Raw genomic sequence first — 25010 nt, 5'->3', positions numbered from 1 at the left:
ATCAGTAATATAGAGTTTTAATTTAGCCATTTCTTTCTAGCTGTTCAGGTCCACATCTGAAAAAGATGTAGCATTGGCAAATGGTTACAAAAGAGGAAATACATTGGAGCACAGTATAAAATACAGCTACCTTTAAACATTTAGATAGTACTTATAGAGTTTTGGCATGTTTAAAGAACTCCACAGTTGTATATTCATACCACTTTCTGATATCTCCGCCCACTGGATTAACCTATTAGTACTTGATGTTAATATGAACAAGGACATTCCTATCTGTTTATTACTTGCAGAATTCTTGCTTTAGGAAATGTTCAGGATTTGGGTTCAGAGTTGTAGCCTGAAAATTATCTTGTGTATAATATAAATTCTTGTTTGGAATGAAATATTTCAATATACTTACAGGTACATTAAACATTTGTTTAGTGATCGTTTGACGTTACAACGGTACTGAAAAAAATGACCTATGACCATTTTTCACACTTATGGCCATGGAGCACCCATTGCTTAGCAATGGAAATTTTCAGCTCAGTTGTGGTCAAAAGTTGAAGACCACCTGTACTTACTTACATATGTTACTAATCAGCTTCCAAGACTGAGCTGTTTATAGGTTCTATTATTATTATTATATTGGCTACTTCTGCTAATTTTTATGTTTTTTAATTTCAAAAACAGTTAATATCACTGTGTAACTTCTAGCAATTAATATTATTGAATATATTATTAAATAAATACCTTGGTCCACCTGCCATCAGTTGTTCTTGTTATATGACCAGCCTATTTCCATTCTTTTACTCTCTTGATGTCATCCTTTAATCAATGTGCAGGTCTTTCTGTCTTGTTCTTGTGATGCCGAGAGTGTATCTTTCCATGGCTCTTTGCACCAATTTTGTATCGATTGTGAGATTAATGCCCATGGTTCACAGGCATATGTTAGAGCAGGTAGCACAGACTGATCAAAAACCTTTCAGGCATAGTGGGAGGTTGTTCTTGAAAATTATGCTTAGCTTGCCGAATGCCTGCCAACCATATTTAACACGCTGTTCAATTGATGGTCCACCTGATGGTAGGTGGACCGAGGCAGTCATAGAATGGATTTCACTTGATTAAAAGCATCCACAAAAGACAAGATGGAGTGATGACATCAGCAAGTACTGTGTGCCCAATTGGCAAAAGAAAACTCAAGACTGTATTGGTTGGAAACATGCGGAAGAGGTCTCCATCCTGCAGTGGATAGACAATGGCTAAAATGATGAATAATGATGTTATTAAATAAATTATGAGAATAATTAATATTATTTTGAAATTTTTATAAGCACATGGCTTGTGAAGCTCTCTATTTCTTTTCCCTCCTCTTTCTTCATATATCCACACACACACACACACACACACACACACACACAATTTTTAAAAGAAAAAAGCTGAGTAACGAATAAATATTTCCTAGGGAGGAGATATCTAACATCAATAACCAATCTATATTAAAAATGACACCAGTACCACATATTGTTTCACATAAATAAATAGGAAAAATCATGTTAAAAATGTCTGTTTAACCATTTTCAGGGATAAGAAGTTGTTATGGAGACAGATTACTGTTGTGTCTTTGGTCCCTTGATTTGCAGAGACAGGACTGCAAGCATTCCTTCCTTACATATTTTCACAGACAGAGAAGATTCCATTTGGAGTTCATTCCTAAGGTATATAGGGTTTTAGGGAGTTCATCCTACAGAAAAAACCAATCTATTTCCTTGGTTTTTTTACACAATCCCATGAGCCCTTGATAACTATTGCCAGATGTTACACCACTGGAACAATATTACTATCCCTAAGTTGAGATGATCAGTGCAGCAATTGTTGCTACTTCCATTCCTTACCTTGGATCATATCTGTTGGAGGGTCTGAAATTCCAACTGAAAAATTTCCAACAATCTACATCCTTGTTCTCACCCAACCAGTTCTCAGTAATACCTACAACCATATTGTTTATAGATGAAATTGTATATCAGATGTACCTGGTAAGCAGCCTGAATCCAAAGCAACAAGCATTAGCCATTAGGTCCTTAAAGAAAAGAAAGACTAGAGGTTTATTTAACATTTCTATTTCCACCATAAATATACTAAGAACTCTTGGTGGCCTAGAAATTCAATAAGTAGCAAATACACCTCACTGCCTGTTATTGTGAAAAGTTGTCATCCCTTCTTTTCTCATTATTTCAGTTGTCAGAAGAAAAAAAATATAGGATGCACCTTTGGGCATAAATTAATTAATATAATTGTAGTCTATTAGAAAACTAACTACTGATTCTGCTAACAAGGAATACTGGTAATGTTTTTTATTTTAATTAGGACTGTTTTTCACAGGGCTCAAGGTTGAACATTAATTCTGAAAAATCCCCAATTGGGGAAAAGCCTTAATCCTTAATCAGAATAAATGGCATAGGAATTATTAACATATGTAATAATGTTTAGCAGTAGCATCAGTCCTTCTGCTTTATTTTAAACCTGATACAACTTAATTTGTAGGGATTTTGCATGTAATCCATGCAGGGAAATGAATAATAAATAATTTCTTCATCATACAACCTATTAGAAATAGTGCACCTGAATTTTGAGTATCTTGAGCATTATCATAACTACACGAAGTTGAGATGGATAGGAATTTTTACTCTCCTGGAATAAAAAGGAAAATGAAAACATACTAGTCTAACTCTTTTGAAAGAGCATATTTATACTTTGCTCATGCTTTCTCCATATGATTTGCTATTAGGGAGTTAGATTTGGCGAGCATGAGGAGATGGGCCTTTTCAGGCAGGGCGCTGGGTATATGGAACATTCTCCATGTTGGGTCAAGTCCATCCCATTTCAGAGGTCCCACAAGACTTCTTAATTTTAGTACTGGAGTTTTATATTTGTAAGGTATTTGGAGTCATTGAGAGTGAGTTGGGCAGCAGCTTCTTGGGTGAGAAGTGAAACATCTTCAAAGGAAAAACTAGAAAGTACAGTTGCCTTTGAAAAAGCACCTTTGGGACAACCATGACCTGGATGACTGAGAATCTCCATAGGCATGTATTTTTTTTTGCTTGTTTGGGCATATAATTCATGTTTTCCCTGTAACAAATTATTTGAATGATCAGTATATTTGATTAAATATTTTAGATGCAGTTATCTGTATGTCACCTGCCTCTCTGTTCGTACCAGCAAAATGTTCTTTCCAGCATTCATGGAAGAAAATAAAAGAACTTTTAATTGGGAAGTACTTGTACATCTAAAGCACTATTTCTTTGAAATCTGTCGCTCTTCCATTCCTTTTTCAAGCACTTTATGAAAGAGGTTCAAAATGTTTCAGCCCTTTTCCTTCCTGTGTTCTCCAAATGTGTCGGGAATCTCCTGCTAGGCCAAAGTTGGCTTGTGACATTTGCTTAAAGTGATTTAGGGGTGTAATTGATCACAGTTCCATCCTACAGCAACCTGACTTATTAATGCCATATGCATCTACAAGAAGATTACAAAGATGAACAGAGTTAAAAAGCCGTTGAAGTTATTAAGTCAAATCTTCTGCTCAGTGGCAAACATGCTGTTCTGCAAATACTGTATTGCAGTTGAGATGGATAATTAGAATTGAAAAGTGTGTATGTATGTGAAAAACTGGGAAAATGTGAAAAAAATAAAATGAAGTAAAATTGTAAATGTTTGTCTAGATACAATTCAATAACAGCCTGGTTTAAGAATTTAGCATGCTACAATATTTATGTACTTTAATATATTGTTAGCAATAGCAATAGCACATAATACACATTTATTCCAAGGTGCTGAAGATAATGTACATGTTTCTTGCATCTTTATTGTTTTCTCTCTCTAGGACTATGAAATTGAAAAAAAGTAATATAAATAAGTTTTATTGCTGTAGTAATAGATCATAACAAAGTGGCATAACATAGCATGCAACAGAACAATTAGGTTTCCTGTGTAAATATTGTCTGGTCCAAGGTTACACCATAAAATGCAACACCCTCCAGCCAGGGACTGTTACCAAAACAATTTGCTTAGGTGTAATTGGACAAGGGGAGACATCCATAGGGAAAGGTGGGGAAATGGGAAGAGTTAACCAGATGCTTTGGGCATGAAAAATCAGATTCGGCTTTGCTACATTGTAACCACTTGGCTTTAGTAAACTATTCTTTCACTAGGAATGGAATCAAGACTCTTCCTTTTCTGACTAAGTTGGATGGCTGCTACATGCAGTGTTTGCAAGAACTGTATTTTAATATTGTTTGGAATAAGTATTTTCCTTGTATTTTTCATAATAGTTTTCAGGAAGTGTTATGTAGTAGTTGTCTGCCTTTTCCCTTTAATGCTATTTAAATAAAATTAAAATACCTATCAAATGTGCATTTCCAAGATAGTCTTGCAAAGTAGCAGCCCTCAATTATCATTATACTATTTAAGTTGCTCTGAAAACTTGATGTTTTTACAACTAAAAACTATGTGAATGAAGTTCCTTCGATTTCACTTAACTCAATTAAAATTCTCAGCAAGTTAAATATATTGAATTGTTTATCTACGGCAAGACATAGGACACCAATTAAGTTTACATGGAAAAATGCAAATTTGTGTTTTGCGAATGTCAAGTTGACAGAAGCTTAATAATGTAAAAAGGACTAATCAACGCAGAATATGTTTAGTGTCAGTAAATATTTATATTGAAGAATGTTTCCCATGAATGATGAGGTGCCACATGCAGTTTATTCTCAATTTTACTAATTAAATTCTATGACTCGGATCACCATATTCTCGCAATTTCTGTATCTTTTTGTACAATATACACAAGCCATTATGTAGACTATGGTGATAAATGGCATATGGCAGGAGTGTCCAAACTTGGGAACTTTAAGACTTGTGGACTTCAACTCCCAGAGTTGAAGTCCACAAGTCTTAAAGTTCCCAAGTTTGGACACTCCTGCCATATGGGATGCCCATTCAAATTATTTTTACTCCAATATTTAAAGCTGATGAATAAATTGCAATTTTTAATTTATTAAGAATCAATTTATTAAAAATTGCAATTGATCTGTTCCAATTTTGTCTTAAAGAGTAAAATTTGATAGTTCTTTAGCTGAAGACAAACCGTTTATACTTTTGACTTTTCTGCTTTTCATTTTTATTTTGCTGTATTCCACAAAGCCTAAAGTGATGAGGCATTTTTCAGGAGAAACATTGCTTACAATTGCAATTATCAATTTAAGCTGCCGGGTTGTCAAAAGAACTGCAAAAGCTGGAACAGCTAGGAATACTACTAGCCTTTTTTTCTTTGATTTACGATGTGCTACAGGGTCGCTTGGCTTTCCTGTTTAATATGAAATAACTGGAGGAAAATTATGCAGAACTTTTGGAGTTTGCTATTGTTAGGCAGTTGATATGTCACTGGAATTGTGCCTGGAATTAGCTGTGGAATGAATACGAGCAAAGAAAGCGAAGTGTAGTGCCAAAATACTCTTGGTCACGATGTTGCTTGATCTAAAAATGAATGAAAGTGCCCTGTGTGCTTTTTAAAATTTCTTTTTTAGAATTAAGAAATATATATTTAAAAAGAGATAGAAATTTAATTCTAAAAGTGCAATGAATGATGCACTTTGTTCAGCTAAATCTAACCATGTTTTCCCTTCGGAGCGAAATCAAAAGTGGTAACGCTTTTTATTTTTTTGCATCAATGTCTGCTTATCTGTGTTTGTGTCTGTCTATCTATCTAGTTTTGTGATTTTAGTCTCAGTTGCTTGGGTATTAAGTTTATTTCTTTTTTTAAAAATACAGGAGGAAATATCATTGAAGGATGAATTTATAGTTCAATGTGCATATAGATTGGCCTTTGCTTGATCCTTTGAGAATGTAGGGATAATGTCTGGCTGATGTTTTTCAAACAGCAGGTAACCAAGGGTGAACTCCAATGGGGGTCCATGTTTCTGTAGCCTCATAGTTATTCACACAGATGGGGGACATCTTGTGAACTCTCACTGGGGTCAAGCTAAACTGCAAATCATGCGCTGAAATTTCTGAAGTCTTGGGTATGAAAACACGCTGGTTGAGAATTGAAGCTCTAACTTTGCTTAGTTGGTTAAGTATCCAAATTTGGCCAAAGAAAAACATATGCTCAGAGAATTTATTTATATTATGGAAGCATTTTTATAATGCAGGTAGTGACCATTCAAAGTTACAAGGGCAATTAAAAAAGTGACTTATGACCGTTTTTCACAGTTATGACCTTTGCAGCCTCCCCATGATCACGTGATTAAAATTCAGATGCTGGCAATTGGTTCATACTTATAACCATTGCTGTGTCCCAAGTCATGTGATCACCTTTTGCAAACTTCTGACCAACAAAGTCAAGGGGGAAGCCAGATTCACTTTAACAACCGGGTTACTAATTTATCAACAGCAGTGATTTACTTAACAGCTGTGATCAGAAGGGTCCTAAAATGGAGCAAAACTCTTTAAACATGTCTCATTTAACAACAGTAATTTTGGGCTCAATTGTGGTCGTAAGTCGAGGACTACCTGTACTGCTGTTGCAAGTCATCTTGTAACTTCATTCATTGAACAAGTGGCCATTAAGTAAGCAGCTTGTCAAGTCAGAAGGTTGGCAGTTCAGCAGTTCGAATCCCTAGCGCCGTATAACGGAGTAAGCTCCCGTTACTTGCCCCAGCTTCTGCCAACCTAGCAGTTCCAAAGCACATAAACATGCAAGTAGAAAAATAAGGACCACCACCAAATAGGGAGCACTCTGTGCGCCTTTGGATTGAGTCATACTGGCCACATTACTATGGAGAATGTCTCCGAACAGCGCTGGCTCTTTGGCTTAGAAACGGAGATGAATACCACCCCTAGAGTCGGAAATGACTAGCACGCATGGGTCGGGGAACCTTTACCATTCCCTTATCAGTAATTGCCCTAAATTCCAAAAAGCATTAACATTAGCACATTTCAGTGTCCTCTCAACAGACGTTCTTGAGGATAAATATAAAATATTTCCTCACAAACTTAAGATTGTGCTCTAGTTCAGCAATCCTCAAGCTTTTCCTCACCACGGCCCATTTTCCGGAAAAGACGGTTTTTTTCCACAGGCCAGACGGGGATGAGGGGGATGGTTTTGAGTGTGGCTAGATCCTGCCCAAGTGCAGCTGCTGCTTTACTTGCTTCCAGGCCTGGTTTCTAAGAGGTTGCAGACCCCTGCCATAGTTCACACCCTTTTATGTTGTGCCTTCTAAAAGAAGAGCCTATTTTATAATGTTCTACTTGGCAAAATCCGTGGACTATTCTGATTTATTTTATGTGAAATTATTTTCTACCAGACTAATACCATTTTGCATTCTTGAACGTGGATACATTTTCTTATACTCCCTTTAAAACTAGAAATGCCCTGGTCACATCAGTGATTTAATTAATTTGTTTAAACTGTTTAATTACTTTATTAAATCAGTGTTCCGATTAATGACTTTAATAAAGGCTACTACATACTGCCACCTGGAGGCCAGCCAGGAGACAACAGGTTGTTTGGAATTCTAAAGATGATAAATTGGGCTAGGGCACTGTTTCTCAACCTTGGTGACTTTAAGTCCTGTGGACTTCAACTCCCAGAATCCTCCAGCCAGCTTATTCTTTTATCCCAGTTTATTCCAAATAAACTGAGATGGGAATTATGAAATGGAAACTTGGAGTGCCAGACTTGACTTTTCTTCTTTTGTGCAAAAAGAAAATGAAGTAATAATACATTTTATTATGGGCTTTAAGAATAAGGAATTATCTGTAGTAATTCTGATTAGGTAAATTAGCTCTTATTCCCAGGTAATCATATTTAGGATTTCAAACAGGATTAGAAGTCCTAAATATACTTACCTGGGAATAAGAAGCTAGTTTCCTAGCTCTACCATCTTCTTATTCCTCTCCATGTGTGAATTACCTCTTCAGTAAATCTCCTATATCTATGGAGACTGGCTGTCCACTTCTGATTCTCCAGAGTCCTCAATTAGATGATAATCTTTCATGAATAAAGAAGATATTCATTGCAGGCATCACATTTTTCATATTGAATCCCTTTTTTGTGAAGCAGTAACAGTTTCTTCTCCATCTTGTCTGCTTGCATTTCAGCTTTGAATTTTCATTATTTGCAACTCTGTTGTCTGTTTGCTGTATGGAACTTGTATTTCCATCCAAATCTTGACACCTGGATTTTTCCCCCCTAAATGTAGATTTTCTGTTACTGGTCAAACAAAGGATGGTAAAGATTATTAGTGCATGAAGCAAATCCATGTGCGGGGCTGGTTTTCCACAAAAAAATGAAATACCAGTTTTAATGTTTTATAATATTAATATTTCTATTTTTAAAAAAAGTGAAGCCAAATGCTTTGCTCAAATATTCAGATTATTCCTGAGTGATTGCTGTGCTTCACAATTTTGGGGGCAGAGGTTGCTTTCAAGTTACTTTTTGACTCCTGGCAAAGTTCCTGAAGTTTTCTTGTCAAGGTTTTCCAGAAGCGGTTTGCCATTGTCTCCTACTTAGGAATGAGAGTGATGGTCCAATATCATCCAATTTGGGTGTACCTAATATGCCGGTAAAGCTCATAGTTTCCTGGTTTCTAGCCTGATATCTTATCCACTACACCAAATTTGTTCTATTAAATAGTAAACACTATTGACATTAAAACTTATTTATTCAGGAATTTCTCATCGAGCTTTTTTGCGGGGGGATGCTTTGACTTGTCAATTCAAATATAATTAAGCATATATTCTCTGGCTGCTAATCTAATGGGAATAAATGTTTTCTTTTCAGGTGTTACTCATAATATAGCATTGCTACGTGAAGTAATAAAGCATCCACGCTTTATCCAGGGAGACATCAGCACGAAGTTTCTTCCTGAGGTGTATACTGAAGGCTTCAAAGGTGAAGGAAAATTCTCTCTTAGAAATAAATATGTGAAATAGCCTTCCTTCCTTCCTTCCTTCCTTCCTTCCTTCCTTCCTTCCTTCCTTCCTCTCTCTCCCTCTCTCTCTTTCTTTTTCTTTCTTTCTTCTCAAAAAATTTCTAATTTTATAAATATTTCTTTCCTAAATTCTAATTTTTGAGTTTTAATCTGGTTAATTTAAAGTTTTGTTAACATTCAAGGAGGTTCAAATAACTATTAAGGGTCTAATTACTTGACAATATCGTAAAATAAAACACATTTGGGAAAAGGCCTGATTTTTGCATAACAACATCTGTGTGCTTGTTTAGTCAGAGGGAGGAAGAAAATTCTTACTTTATTTTACTCATTTTAACGAACTATTTAAGTGACATACTACTGCTTGAAATGGATTCATGCTATGTTCTATGAGTTCAAAAACTTGATTCTGAAAAATAAAATTTACATCATTGAATTTCCAAATAATACAGCCTTTTATGTCTAGTGAGCATTTAGTGTGATTCCATTTAATTCTTCCACTAATCATGGGAATAAAGGAATATGAGAAACCATAAAGTACTTGCATTCAGTTTGAGCAAGGGAGATCCAGTTTCCCATTTACACAAACTGAATTTGTCAATTTAAGAAATAATTTTATATCCTTTGCTTTTTTAATCGTTAAGAACTTTGAAGTCAACTATTCTTTTATGATTGAAATACAATTCCTGCTTATGCTAGTTAAACTGATAAGCTTGGATAATACAAAGTGCACATGTATTGGGAGGGAAATAAGATTTTTGCAACTCAATGTTCAATGAAATAAACATTGTTTTTTAACAATGTATTTTAATTCTATGAAATGTCTTGACAGCTTTCCTATTAACCTCTGTTGGCAATTTTTAATTACATTTTTTACTTGGAGTGAAATACTTGACACATATTCAGGCTAATTTTCAAGTAAACATGTTCCTTTTTATCAGTACAAAACACTTACATAGAGAAAGGGAGTGAGTAGAATTATTTACTTGTTAACCATCTAAGAATGAGAGACTAAGAATTTTCTACAGCTATAGAATTTCTTACCTAGAAGCAATAAAATTCCATGTACTTGAAGCAAATGAAGACTTTATCTTCCTTTTTTCTTTTTCTGAAATGTTCAACTAGTCCAAAATATTGTACTAGTATTGATAAGGAGAGAATTTGTTTTGTAAGACAGCTTATTTTGAAATAAATATGCAGAAGAGACCTTCATCCTGCAGTGGATAGACAATGGCTAAAATGGTGATGATGACGACATCAGTATATTTATTTCAAAATATGCTGGCTTAAACAAAATTATCTTTAGGTATCAAGGCTGTTGAGTCCAACTTCATTAAATCAGGCTTTTCTCTATCCTCAAAATTCGAAATCTTTAGGCAAAACAAACCCAGAAGTAGAGGCCATAGAGAGGCAAGCAGACTTTAAGTTCTGCTTCCAGATTCTATCAGATATACTATCACCCCTGCCTGTTATCATAGCCAGTTAGAGACAGTGAATCATTGCAAAACCTTCTCACTTGCATGATGTCCTGCACTTCCATCGGCCATCCTGGTTGAAAGGGTCTGCTGCTGTAATTCTGGAGAGGTGGAAAACTCTAGGCATATCCTTCTTTGCTTTCTTTTTAAAGAGACATTCAAACAAAATTTATCTTCCAGATCAGTAGGTATCCTGTCCATTCAGACACCGTTTATCTTCAGTGGCTGTTTAAAGACAGATGAATTGTAGTCACAGCACAGGTAGCTAGATTCTGTGCACTAAAGATTCTTCAGAACCTGCTAAATAATCCATTATAGCTAATTTACACAATGTACCAAATCTTTTGGTGTTATCGCCTTGTTGCATTTTAGTGTCTAACAACAGGCCTTCACAATTTAGGGACTGACATTATATTATAGCTTAGGCTGTGTTCTTTCTGTACAGTTGACGGACAGGATGCTAAATTATGATTTTAACATTGATTTTTTTTGTTATTATTTTATTTTAGAATTTTTAACTAGATACCCATTGAATATTTTTAATTGTACTGGTTTTTTACTGTAATAAACATTTGACATGACATGACAGCTATTAAGGAATCAAAAATTATACATATAAGATATGTCATATGTATACTTTGTAACTTAGAAATTGGACTAAATAGTGCCATAACACTGAATAAAATCATTTTGCCATTTTTTAATTCAGTATCACTTAGTATGTAATAAATAGTATATAAAATGGCTTACAACCAAATTTACATTAACTGAAGTTTTTTATATTTAATATTGAAGAAGGAGTCTTCTACGTGGTGCTGATCATGAGGACCATGTTGCATTTAGAATATTTAATAAGTTTCAAAAGAGGATTGATTAAACAGTGATTTATCTTCACTGGCAAAAGCATAAGTGGATTAAATATGTATTCTTTTCAGGGAATAGGAGAACTAGGTAAAAATGCTCGTATTTATGGTTTTTTTTTTAAATCTCATTTTTGAAATAATAGTGAAGAGAATATAAGAATATTGATGATTCCAATATAAAAATAATATTCTCTTTTTAATCTATTTGCAGCAATGTATTTGTTTATTTATTTAAACCAATGCCTATAGAGACATAGCTCAACTGTAATTTGATTTGAATATATTTTATGCATTGATAGACTAACAAATTAACTTTGAAAATCATGTGCTATTTTCATTAATATTGTCAAAGAAATATTACTAGATTTTACATTAGTCCAGGTAGATTAAGAACTAATGATTACAAAGAATCAGAACCAATTACAAAATAAAACCACGATTCTCTTCCACTCATGATTAAAAAATAAAGGAATGGCAACCAATATTTTTCATTACTGCTTGGCATAACAGAAGTTAAAATGCCTGTTTTGCCAAAAAGGCTGTTTTTGTTTTAATCTCTTTATTTCAGTTGCTTATTGTTTGGTTTTGTATAGGGAAACAGTTTTTCTTCACTTCTCTATAATTATAAAAAACCTCTAATCAGACGAACTATACAACATAAACATGAAGGATGTCTCAGCATGCCAACTTGGAAAATTATTTTGAATTTTTTCAATGAGTTCATTCTATTAGAAACTGAAATTTTCAGTAAGTACAAAGTTAATCATTCAACAACCACGGTGATTCAAGGACTTCCTGTATTTTTTTTTCCAAAACCACTTAATTAGATTTCTTTTTTCATATTCTCTTTTTAAAAATCTTTTAATATTCTATATCACTACTGCTATTTTTCCAACATGTTTGGACTTATAAAATAAATGAAAAACAGTCCAGTGAAAACAAAGCCTTAAACCATCACAGGCTACTTGCATGTGATGAAACACATAAGAATTCTGTTTCCCTATTCTTGTATGGGATAAACTTTGATTAGCAAATTCATACTAACATGTTGAGGATAAAATCAAACTCCTGAAATCCTTTGAATTTTTTCATAATTGTTATAAAGAGGGCATAATGGCTCAGTGGTTAAAGATGTTGAGCTTGTCAGTTGGAAAGCAGATAGGCCAGGTTCGAGAACCAAGTGCTGCGCAACGGAGTGAACTCCCGTTACCTGCCCCAACTCCTGCCTACCTAGCAGTTCAAAAACATGCAAATGTGAGTAGATAAATAGGTACCACTTCGGTGGGAAGGTAACAGCATCCCGTGCTCCTTGGCGTATAGTCATGCTAGCAACATGACCATGGAAAATCTCTTCGGACAGCACTGTCTCCCTTGGCTAAGAAACTGAGTTGATCACTGCACCCTAGAGTCGGACATGACTTGACAGGGGAAACCTTTACCTTTACCTTACCTTGCTATATGACTAATAGATGTTATGATTCTTAGAATTGCCGTGGTCAGAATGTCAGAATTGTCAGAATGTGTCAAAACTAATAATAGTTTTAAAAATTTCAGCAAAGTATTTAACATTACTTGAATACTGCCAAGAAGAGAGAAAAACTAGTTGTACCAGAACTGATAGGCAACTCTCTATAGGGAAGACAAGGGGGAAGTAAATAAGTCTTATCATCATTCTAATGATACAACTGTGTTCTTGCATCATATGCCATGAAATATTACATAATCATCTCATTTGCCCAAATATACTGTGAGACAGGTGGCATCGTTTTAACATTACAATGGCCAACTCTTGACACCTGGGTTGGTACATTACTATTATAGGAAATGAAGATCTGAATGGGACTAATACAAGAGTCTCCAAACTTGGAACTCTAAGACTTGTGGACTTCACCTCCCAGAATTCCTCAGTTAGCCATGCTTGCTGGAGAATTCTGGGAGTTGAAGTCCACAAATCTTAAAGTTGCCAGATTTGGAGACCTCTGAACTAAGATGATCAAGTGATAGCATAAAGGCAACATCATTCTTACTATCATTGGATAGTGAGATGGGCAGCGTATAAATATAATAAATAAAATAATAAAATAAATTCTCTATACTCAATATGGACATAGGTTACTGGGATTAATTTATAAAACTCTCAAATGTATTAGTTGAGCAATAGCTTTTGAAAAATGACTTTTCACAGAGATTATGCTGCACAAAAGAGTCTTGGATTCTATTTATGACTTGGAACATCTATGCACATCAAGTCAAAGCCCATGAGTGACAAAGCATGTATGCATAAGCAAGAGAATTATGCATACATGCTTACTTTTTGTATCCTCCTTCTCCTCGCCATTAACCTGTACAGAGAAAATCAGGAAACACATTTAATCATAGATCTATAGGTTAGACTGGTAGTATTAAAATAAATAAAAACTATGTTAAAAAAATTAGCTAAAAGAAAGTCATTAAAAATTATTAAGATTAAGACTGTAAAAATGTAACATTTCAAATGTAACATTTCAAGTAACATTTCAAATAACATTGAAATGGATGCCACCAAATAAAAACAGTAAAACCAGCTAAAAAGAATTTAAACACCTGACAAACCAGCAAGAATATGAGATGAATAGAAAAAAATCAGTTTGATGCAAAATACTGGGAATAAACCATATCCATCTGACCGTGCTTGATACTTGCATCTGCTGACCAGATTAGTTACCGCATGATTTATTTTATATGCACCTGCATAGAACCTAATTGTTGCACATTAACATTAGAAATATCACTCTGAGTCAGGAAATAAAAATTGAAACGTGCTGCTAAAAGCAAATCCAACAAACAAACAAACAAATAAATGAAACCAGCAGAATAGAGCCCTTGACTTCTCTGGTTAATTACTCTTGAACTGATATTACTGTTAGGAAGTTATTCCCACCCACCCTCCTCTCTACTAATAAATTTATTAGTCCACGATTTCTACTTGGGAAGGAAAAGACACTTGTGTTGGCTTTATTTCTATGTGATAGTCTTCCATTTGCCCTAACCCATACCCAAATCTAACCCTAACCTCTCAGTTACCTGTCCTCAATCTAAATATACCCAGTTCCTTTATTGGAGTGCCCATTTTTGAACCTGTTTTAATTTCTTTAAATTCTTCTTGAGCCTAATCCTAACTCCTTAAATCGTGATGCTCAGCAATAGCGAGAATATTTTAAGTGGGATCTGATCAAAGCAGGAAAGAATATAATATTTTTATTCCAGTGACTTGGAAATTAAATCTGTTGATGTAGCCCAAAATTGTGCAAGCCTTCTTTGCAGCCATATCATACTGCTAACTTCTATTCCATTTTCAATCAACTGCTGTTCTAAGATCTATTTCAGGTTCTATTTTCATACGATGAGTTCCGCATTTTATAAATAACTTGATCTTTTCTTCCCCGAGTAAAGAACATTACATGCCTCCATTAAATTTTGTTTTGTTACTTTCAGATGACATTCCAGCCTATGAATTTTGTTTTATTTTTAAGATATTAACTGTCCCATCTAGTTTTTATTTTATTTTAACCTCTATAGGGGAAAACATTGAGAGGTTTTGGTGGACTGTCAAAGAAGTCTGTTGCATAACACAATCAGATGAATATTTTGAGGTTCCTTTTACACGTAGGCTAACATCCCTATCAATTTAGCCACTTGATTGAGAATTTATGGATTTAGGATTATTTACAGCAATTAAAAGCTAATGTGTATATTAGCCCTTTTGACAAAAAGAGTCTAGGACCATTAGAATATAACTTGGCTTTCTTTGGGGAGGGTGAGGAACACAACCTATCACAAATCCTATTGTGCCTTAATATGAAGTATGATTCCAATCTAGAACTTGCATCAATGAATATGTTTAATGTCATGTTCATGTAGCATATGTCATAGCTTGCATAACTGATTTGCTCAAAATAGTCAAATTTGTTGACTTTGACAAGCCAAAAAATCCGTTTATGACTTAGAGTGCTATGAGACTTGTAGTTGTACATATTTACAAATTGCATCAAGATTCAGGTGTGACTTTACCACAATAGCCAAACTAAGTCAGTTAATTCAGGACCTGGCCAAGTGAGGGCTGTCTGCGGTACTGCCTGACGAGCCCACAACCTCGGTGCTGCCTGTTCTCCACGGAGAAAGGCTCCCGTACTTTCTAACCAAGCACTTCACGTTAGTCTTTCCTTGCTTCTTTTCCTCCGAGGGTGGAGGGATCAAGAAGTGGATTGGGGCAGCCCCAGTGGTATCAGGCATCTCACGGGGCAGCCTAGGGGGAGGGGTCCTCGCCCTGGCAAAAAGTGAGGGGGGAGAGAAGAGTCTGACGGAGCTGGAGCTGCAGAAACAGAGATCAAACATCGGTCTCCGGTTCTGCAGTTCCAGCTCCATCAGCTCTTCTCTCCTCCCCCCCCCCTTTCTGCCAGGGCAAGGACCCCAGCCCCTAGGCTTCCCCGCGAGATGCCTGATCCCACCAGGGCTGCCCAAATTGGAGAACTGTGGTGAACTCTGTGCTGGGGCGAAGATGACATGCCCATAAAGAGGGCTCTGACTACGCCCTCTGGAACATGTGCCATAGGTTCGCCACCACTGTCCTAGGCACTCCTAGAAAACAAAACAGTATATGGCTACAAGCAAGCTATTTAGAATTGTGCACCCTGCCCAAAGAAGAGACAAGATAACCTGGAATGGTAGTCATCATCTTGTGAGACTAAAGTTGGATGAGGGATCATCTTTCTTGTGCCTTCTATTCAGTGTGTACCTTATTTGAAGAAGTCTCGTTTTGCAATTGGGAAATCTTCTGGCAAGAAGTTATGATAAATGTTGCAATCTGCTTTAAAATTTCTCATGTGCCCATTGACTGCAAACACATAGCAATTCCTGTTCTAACTAAAATGAATTATGGAATATAAATAAGTTGGTGATACATATAATTCATTTGAAATTTGATTTTGAAATCTAGGGCACAGATTGAACGACTCTGAAAAAATGGAGCTACTAGTAATAGCAGTGTCTCTATATATGGCTCAACATCTTAGATCACAGAGATTTCTGGGAACTCCAAGGTAAGTTTGATTCTAGAACATTTTGTTAGTTAATGGTGTCATAGAGAGCTGTTGAAAATTGGCAAGATTATTATTTGTTCCCTTTAAACATTTTAAATATGAACGTAGTTTCTTTTGCACATTACCTATTAAAGGTCATCTGGACAATAAGTCAACATAGATTGTAGATAAACAATCTAAAGCTTCAGACTCCCTCAGACGTTTGGGTGAAACTCTTTATAAATCCAGGAGAGAGAGAAAATGAATAAATATCTTATTAACTGTAATAATTTAATTTCATTTGAAATAAAGTGAATTTATTTTTGTGGTGACTGCTATGTAATTTTTAATTACGACCTCACGAGTCAAAGTATACTATGTATAAATGAATGAATGAGAAAGAAAAGAAAGAAAAGAAAGAAAGAAAAAGAAAGAAAGAAAGAAAGAAAGAAAGAAAAAAGAAATTCTTTTTGTCAAACAGATTGTGCTGTTCCAATAACATGCTGAAATATAGAAATATGGAAACTGTGATAACTGTATGTATGTTGATATGTATGTATGTATGTATGAGCATGTATGTATGACCTTTATTTTCTACCTGTCTCCTATCCAATGAGCATGAAAGCTTTAAGACATTAAAAACATTAAAATCAACAATCATAGAACACAGTGGATAAAATCATTAATAAATACAAACCATTAACACCAGATGGGAAAGAAGGGGGTGGGGGTATGGAGGTGGGATTAAGTTTTAGTTAGTCAACCACCTCCAGTATGAAATCATCCATTGTATGAACATTGAATGTCTAAGTTTTGGGAGAAATACTAAGTTTTATATAAATTACCAAAATGGTGCAGGATAAGTTGCGAATTTTAAATTTTATGAATAAAAACATTCAGTCATATGTCATTTTCCTCTAAATAGAAATATCTACTCCATCGCTTTCATCCATATATTTAAGAATATGCATTCAATATATTTAAATTATAATTATGTGGTATACATCTCATGAAATTAATAGTTAATACTCAACATGTTGCCTTAATTTTCTGTCTCCTGGTTCAGTATTATCACTGTAAACCTGTTTTTATAGCTTAGGCATATGTATGCTAGTTATGGCTGGACATTTCATTTTTGGGTGCTTTAAATCATATTTGATCATTAAAATTGTTTTCATTGAGCTACTTTTTATACAGAGGGTAGCCTTTTTAAGTAGACATCTGCTCACACAATGGGAAGTTCCCTTCTGCTCTTCCTCTCTGCATCCTCTGTGCTTGCCGAATTTGCTCTAATTGAAATAAGATAGTAATTTCTTGGTTCTTTTTAAAGGAATAAAGACTCTAAAATGTAAAGTTATAGATGCAGCATTATTTTTAAAAATGCAACAATTTGACACCTAAATTCTCAAAATTTCATGGGTTTATTGTGCTGGTTCATATTCCAAATCTATATTAATTGTTGTCTTAAATGCATCTATTGAATGTCCTGTTGGCAAAGAAATTCTCATGTACCTTCACAGTTGGCCATAGGCATTTATGGGAATTAGAATAGCACAGGTAGTCCTCGATTTACAACAGTTCATTTAATGATCATTCAAAGTTACAATGGCACTGAAAAAAGTGACTTATGACCATTTTTCACAGTTAACGACCATTACAACATCCCATGATTATGTGATCAAAGTTCAGATCAGTGGTGGGTTGCTCCCGGTTCTGCTAGGTTCGACCGAACTGATAGTAGCGGTGGTGGCAGGTCCCGCCCACCTGCCCAGATGCTTCTGCACATGTGCAGAAACATTGCGCGAGCGAGTGGGGGAGCACACCTGCACCGGTAGTAAAAATATTTGCAACCCAGCACTGGTTCAGATGCTTGGCAACTGATTCATTTGTGACTTCCTCACAAGCAGGGTCAATGGGGAAGGCAATTCACTTAACAACTGGGTTACTAACTTATCAACTGAGGCAAGAAAGATCATAAAACTCACAAGAAATGTCTCACTTAACAACAGAAATTTTGGATTTTAATTGTGGTCATAGGTTGAAGACTACCTGTGCAATATTTGGAAGGCTACAGCTTGCTAATCAAAGACATATCTCTGTGTTAGGATACTTTTTGTGATGGAAAAGTAGTGTGAACTATTACCATATGTGAAAACTCAGGTTTCTCTAAGATCTGTGTTAGGATACTTTTTGTGATGGAAAAGTAGTGTGAACTATTAGCGTATGTGAAAACTCAGGTTTCTCTAAGATCATCAGAAATGCTCTCATGATATTATCTTTTGGGAGTGGTATTATTATATTCAGTGGATGACCTCTAAATGATCATTCTGACAGAATGGCCACAGTGTGTTTATGTTTGTAATACTTGCTACTGTGGTTGATTTCCGTATCCGTCATTATCATGGTGAGCCTCTTCTGAATGTGTTTCTCACTGCTGTTTTTGAGCAGTGGTCTGCAGAAGTGGAACTCCAAATGGGTCTGACCAAGACAAGATAGATTGCAGTAATAACCACCTATGATTTGGTGCATTCTCTTATTAGCATTTTAGTTTATGTCATCTTTAACTTGTGGCTTGCAAGGATTCCCAGGTTACCTTTGCAGGTATGAGATGTGATGAAATGAGATGTGTTGTTTCTGACAGTGTACCTCCCCATCCCATCCCCCAATACCTTATTTTTTGGACTATAAGAGGCACCGGAGTATAAGCTGCACCTAGATTTCTAAGAGGAAAACAAGTTTTTGGCCTCCATGCATCCAGTTTTTGCCCTCCCCTGCCCCCAGAGCACTCTGCAGGCCTCCCAAACCAAACCCTTCATGGGTCCCGTTTGTGCCAAAAACGAGCCCATTTTTGATGAAAACAGGATGCAGAGGAGGTTTTCAGGAGGCCAAAAACAGGGCCGTATTCAGTCTATAAGATGCACAGACATTTCCATCTACTTTTTGGGTGGGAGGAAGGGAAAAGTGCATCTTGTAGTCCAAAAAATTCAGTAACTAGATATATTCCTATCACGAGTTTGCATTTTCCACTTTTTAGCTTGGAATTTTAAAACTTACTGTTCATTCAGTTATTTTTCCCCTAAGGGCAGTGTCACACAGTTATTTCTTCAAACTAGTTATCAAAATGTCCGATATTATAGAAATCTAGTTGACAGACGATATGCAGATAATAGAGCTTTGGTTTAAATGAAAGTAGATTGTTTGAATACCACCACCCCAACTTAAAGTGGTGTTCATCCCCTATATTTGGCTGGAATTCTAATTTATATAGGAGATTAGGAGAATAAATGCTCCAGGTGGGACATTTCATGGGTCTATCAGTGTAATGTTTGTATTTCTAAACTCAAACACCTACTGCACTTCCTATGTGTTGCTTGTATTGGCTACTAATATTTTCCTATTATCACTGTTAGTTTTGGCGTCCCATAACATGGAAAAACCCACTGTATTACCGACAATGGCATATTGTACTTAAAATATGACAAATTCTTTTTTAAACCCCAAGAAATTATTTGTTTAATCTGTTAAACAATCTATCTACTATTGAAGGGAGTAGGATACCTTTCTTGCAAATTAATGTCCTCTGGATGCCCTTGATTTTGATTATAGCGGCTGGAAATTATAGAAGGTGAAATCAATACAGTTAGAGATATCAGATGACAACAGAAGCAGCCATTTGGAGACCTTGTCTAGGTGGACTGGTCCCATTTTTCTTTCCTTTAGTTGGGTTCTTGTTCTGTTTCATTCAAATCAGACTTTCCTTTTATGGATAATGAAATGGAGGCAACAGATTGTTGGAAGCTATAAGGATTGTATAATTTCAGGGCTTAATTGAGACACGTTAGAAATGAAAAGAAATATAAGTACATACTGTACTTGAAAGAGCTACATGTACATTGTTATTTCAAATAACAATTTCAAAGGATTTGGAGTCCAAATCCTCTTGTGATTCTTGAAAGCTCTCTAAAACAATGTTTTGTACAAAATACTGTTCATTTAGATGTAGTTATTCAATATAGTGGATGAATGATACAGAAGACCAGGGACATATATTATCTTACAGCATCTTGATATGAGTGCCTTTGCAACATGAGTGCTTTAACAATATATTAATAGTTTTTGGATTAGTTTGTATATTCACTAGTGGCTGTTATATCAAGATGAGACATGAAGCTCTACCTCTTGATTTTTCGAAATGACAATGATGTAAAAAAAAAAAACCCTGGTGAATTTGAACAGCATTACTAGGCGTGCTGAATTACTAGTTATGTTGGAATAATCTGTCTCCTAAATGAGCCATTTTCTGGTAGCTATAACTATACATGTAGAATTCTTATAACACACAGTTGTTCTGCATGTAAAATCTGTGGCTACGCATACACACCACATATCACATTATGCAAGCATATGCATTATGCACGTATATATAATTTCAGACACACAGTATGAGTAGATACACTTCCCACAATTTTTTGGAGATATTTGGTTAAGTCAAGAATGCAAATCATATGTAACAAACTCTTGGTCATAACAGTTGATCCCATGTGATTTTAAGTGCATTTGGAACTTTCCAAAGCAGTTGGCCACGAGAGAAAAACGAAACGAGTTGGAAGAAAAAGACATCCAAAGGACTCTAACTGCTTGTGGAACTAGTTTGGTGGTATCCTGATAGGAAAGTGTATGTATGTTCATACACATATTTGTGAGCCGGGATTTTTGATTCGAAGATGAATCTTCCCTTTGATTCTCCTGCTGCAAAAGATGGGTAAGACCAAGTGGCCTAATTATTGTTAGTATACTCCTCTGTTCCCTGTGATGATTCCAAAAGCTCTTGCACAGTTCACTGGTATTATTGTAGTTCTTTGGCTGCAGGATACTTGGCAGCTGTTGCACCCCACTGGCAAATCCTATTCATACTTCTTTTCTATTCACCACTGCTGTTGGAGAATTGATTTCTCCCTCCTCTGCTCTAACCTTTCCCAATTTATTTTGGATTGTTCAGTGTGAAACATTTTAATTTCATATCATAAAGCCATTCAGCTTTCACCCGTTTCCTTTTTGTCTTTTTAACTTGTCACTAGGGTAACAGTAGAGCATGCTTCCTCTAGGCAATCAGCTTTATATTTTGCATGCTTAATGTTGCATTAAGTGCTTGCATTTTTGTTTAACCTTCTTAAATAATCTAAACTCAATCTCATGAAGAACTAATGTGATGTCTCCTCTAAAACTCTCTTAAAATGTCAGAGATGATTGGTAAAAATCTGAAAGAGTGAAATAGAATATAAAGATCTTCTCTACATAAGTAATGATTTCCCCCAACAGATAGACAGAAATGTAATGTTACACAACATAATTATTCATATAGCCTATAATGCACATCACCTTTCTAGCATTTATAATTGGAAATAAAAATGTTTACACATCACCAAGTTAAGGATGAATGTTAAAAATACTTATTTTTATATTTATTTTATTTATGAAAAGTACATTTTTGTGATCCTGGTATGAAATGATTGACTTCTTTCTCTTCTCCACATTTGCTCTCATCCTATTTTCTATTTCTTACATGAATTTATGAAACTCTCTTTGGATACTTCTAAGAGTAACATTAAATCAATTTTTATGTCTCATAGACAAAAGTTGCAATCTCCATTGTTTTCTCTGTCTCTAACTTCAAATATAAACAAGAAGATCTTTTATTATGCTTAGATAGAAGTGCATGAAATGAAAACACTAAAGTGATTCTTATGACGTTAGACAATACAATTGATACTGTTATTTTCTAAAGTTTTTATGCTATTATGCTTTTAAGTACCTTAAAAATAATATAGCTGATATTGTTATATTTGTTTGCTGTAGTTACTCACACCCTAGTGTTATTTTTTTCCCTTTTGGTCTTTTCAGTTAGCTTACAAAAACAATTTCTTGGGCTAATTTTATAAGCTTTTATTCTAGTTCCTTGTTTAAATTAGAGGGAAAGCTACTTTGTTATCATGTCTGCCAAAAAGTGCTTTGGCAAGGTTTGCGACAGAATTTAGACCAAAAAAACCTAACATATGTAGCAGTTAATTTACTGGTAGCTTGACCCTCATGACAGAGCTGTTCTTACCAAAAAAGAATTGATTTGCAATATGATATTTAAGATAGAAGTAGGCTTTTAAATGAAGCTTATGTCCATCACAGTCAACCATATTAATCAAAGAAATAATATGATTGAACTCAAACAATCCCAATCTGTTATCAGATGACTAGTAGCCTCCATAAATTCAAATTATTATTATTTAATTATTACTACAGCTTTTCTTACAGGAAGCTGTAAATCACACCACTCTCTGTTTGTGTATGTGGGGGCGCTCTGCATAAATGGACAAACACAGGTCTCCGTCTTTATTAAATGTGAGCTCTTCGAGCTGTTTTCATTTCATTAGTGATGGTTTGCATTTTTCTCTCTCCCTCTTTTATACTGTACCCAGGCATGCTCATCTGATGCACATGTGGTTTGCACTCATGCTGTTTTTCAGCTTGGTTAAAATTTTGTTAGTAACAAGCACTTACGTATATTGGGGGGAAAAATACATTACGTATATTGTGCCAAGAAGCACAAGGCACGTGGAGAGATGGAGAGCAGTGTGACAAAATGATGAGTTGCTAACAAATATTTGCGCTGATTGGAACCAGCTCTTCCTTGCTGTTGTTCAGTCATCTTGTATCTCCAAAGCCATTTCAACCACCCACCCACCCCCAGCCCTTTTTAATGAATGTGTAGCTACTGGTATTTAGAAAATCGTTTAAAGAGACAGTGTAGATCACAGCAAATGACCCAGTTCCTCTTCATTATGATGGTTGGTACAGATAGAAAGTTTATTTAAAATGTCCTTAACATTAGTATATCAGTATTAATCAATTTTTGACACTTTCTTTTTATCTTTGTTGATTACCTTTTTTTCAAATTAATTCCCCCCCCCCCCCGGTCAGCTATGCCTTTCTTTTTATACTTCTTGACCAATCATGAAAACTGAATAGGTCTCAAAGTTACAAAAAAGGTAGCAATTTTAAAAGCAGTTAAAATCAGCTTTTGAATGGCAGTTATTTGTATCAGTTTGAATGAATCAAATCATATCAGTCTCATGTTGAAAAATCATTTTAAAATGTTTAACTCCTCTCCACCCGAAAAATATAAAGTACACTTACAGATACCAAATTCCAGTGATTCCAGCAATTACTCATTTGTGAATCTCTGTTTCCTCTGAAAAAAGGAGGAATGACATTTTACGCTTTCTTTTTATTTTGTATTAATGTTATCTCACATCCTTCATCAGTATTTACTTTATAGAAGTTTTCTTTAATTACCCTTTGTCTTTAGCAGCAGTACATCATGTCTATGAGGAATGCACATAATTTGTATAATAAATACTGCCATAAAATATATTACAGAAAACTCTGGGGCATAAGTAGGTACAGTGACACATCTTTATAAACAAATTCAGAATGTTCCCTAACAAACCTAATTCTTCCTTATTTTGAATTGAAAGACTAAATTATTCCATTGTTGCTAATGTTTTCATGAAGCAACTCCAAATGAGATAAATTCAGTTCTTAAGACACACAGTTGTAATTTTGGCCCCAAGGACATCTTGAAGTATATTACTTTGGATGGGTTGCAGTCTAGACAAGAAATAAAGTCAATCCCACAAGTCCTGTGCAAGACCAGGTGAAGAACTGATTGGCAGACTGCTGGAAAAGACTCCAAAAAAGACTTTGAAGCTAGATAAGCAGGTGATTTTAAAATGTTTGAAAGAATCTAATTGCAACTTCCATTTAGCGAATTGAATCATTTGTTGATTCTCCATATGAACTAGACCTGTTAGCTATACAGGCAATCCTTAGGATGCCGGCATTCGACCACAATATGTACTTGATAGCAGACCATTGTTATCATTACAGAAACCCTCACATTCTCTTTCTATTGTTCTTACAACCACATGCTTCAATTTCTTAACTTGAACGTAGCAGTTATAAGCTGACAAAAAAACTAAAATTTAAAACTCTCTCCAGCCAGTGTCACCTCCTTACCCACCTCCATTCGTTTTTAGCTCACCTTGCATTTGTTTTGGAATGATTTCTTTTGAAAAATGGCTGATTCTTATGAGGGAAGGGAGGAAAGCTGTACCTGCTCTAAACTTTAAACGTTCTGTGAAACGGTGGCATGGTGCACTAAGGCTAACAGAGAGTAAAGAAAATACTTTGGCCACCTAATGACAAGGAAGGACTCACTGGAGAAGAGGCTAATGCTGGGAACGATTGAGGGCAAAAGAAGAAGGGGATGACAGAGAATGAGGTGGTGGATGGAGTCACCGAAGCAGTAAGTGTGAGCTTAAATGGACTCCAAAGGGTAGTAGAGGACAGGAAGGCCTGGAGGAACGTTGTCCATGGGGTCGCGATGGGTCAGACATGACTTCGCAACTAATAAAAACAATAAAAGTAAAGAAGCCTTAGCAACTGAGTTATGGGATCTGAAATGATGACCCAAAGGGGTCTGGGTTGTCTAGTCCCATCTATTATTCCAAACTCAATGATTATCAAAGAGTAATATCTACAAATGTAGTGAGTGTAGCTTGTTTCTAGAAGTAATGGAATGTATGAACAACC

General features: G+C 35.3%; 1 protein-coding gene across 2 annotated transcripts in view; it reads left to right on the top strand.

Annotated features, from left to right (window-relative positions):
- Positions 1-25010, top strand: part of PCCA (propionyl-CoA carboxylase subunit alpha) — a 239420-nt gene that overhangs the window by 125638 nt on the left and 88772 nt on the right. For both annotated transcript variants that reach the window (XM_081946260.1, XM_081946261.1), the window contains exons 17-18: positions 8822-8932; positions 16283-16385. In XM_081946260.1, coding sequence (XP_081802386.1) covers positions 8822-8932; positions 16283-16385 — 214 coding nt within the window. The remainder of the gene's footprint in view (positions 1-8821; positions 8933-16282; positions 16386-25010) is intronic.

Source organism: Natrix helvetica, assembly GCF_964273705.1.
Source record: "Natrix helvetica genome assembly, chromosome: 3".
Classification (NCBI taxonomy): domain Eukaryota; kingdom Metazoa; phylum Chordata; class Lepidosauria; order Squamata; family Natricidae; genus Natrix; species Natrix helvetica.
The sequence above is the reverse complement of the archived record's forward strand: the minus strand, read 5'-3'. Positions and strand labels throughout refer to the sequence as shown.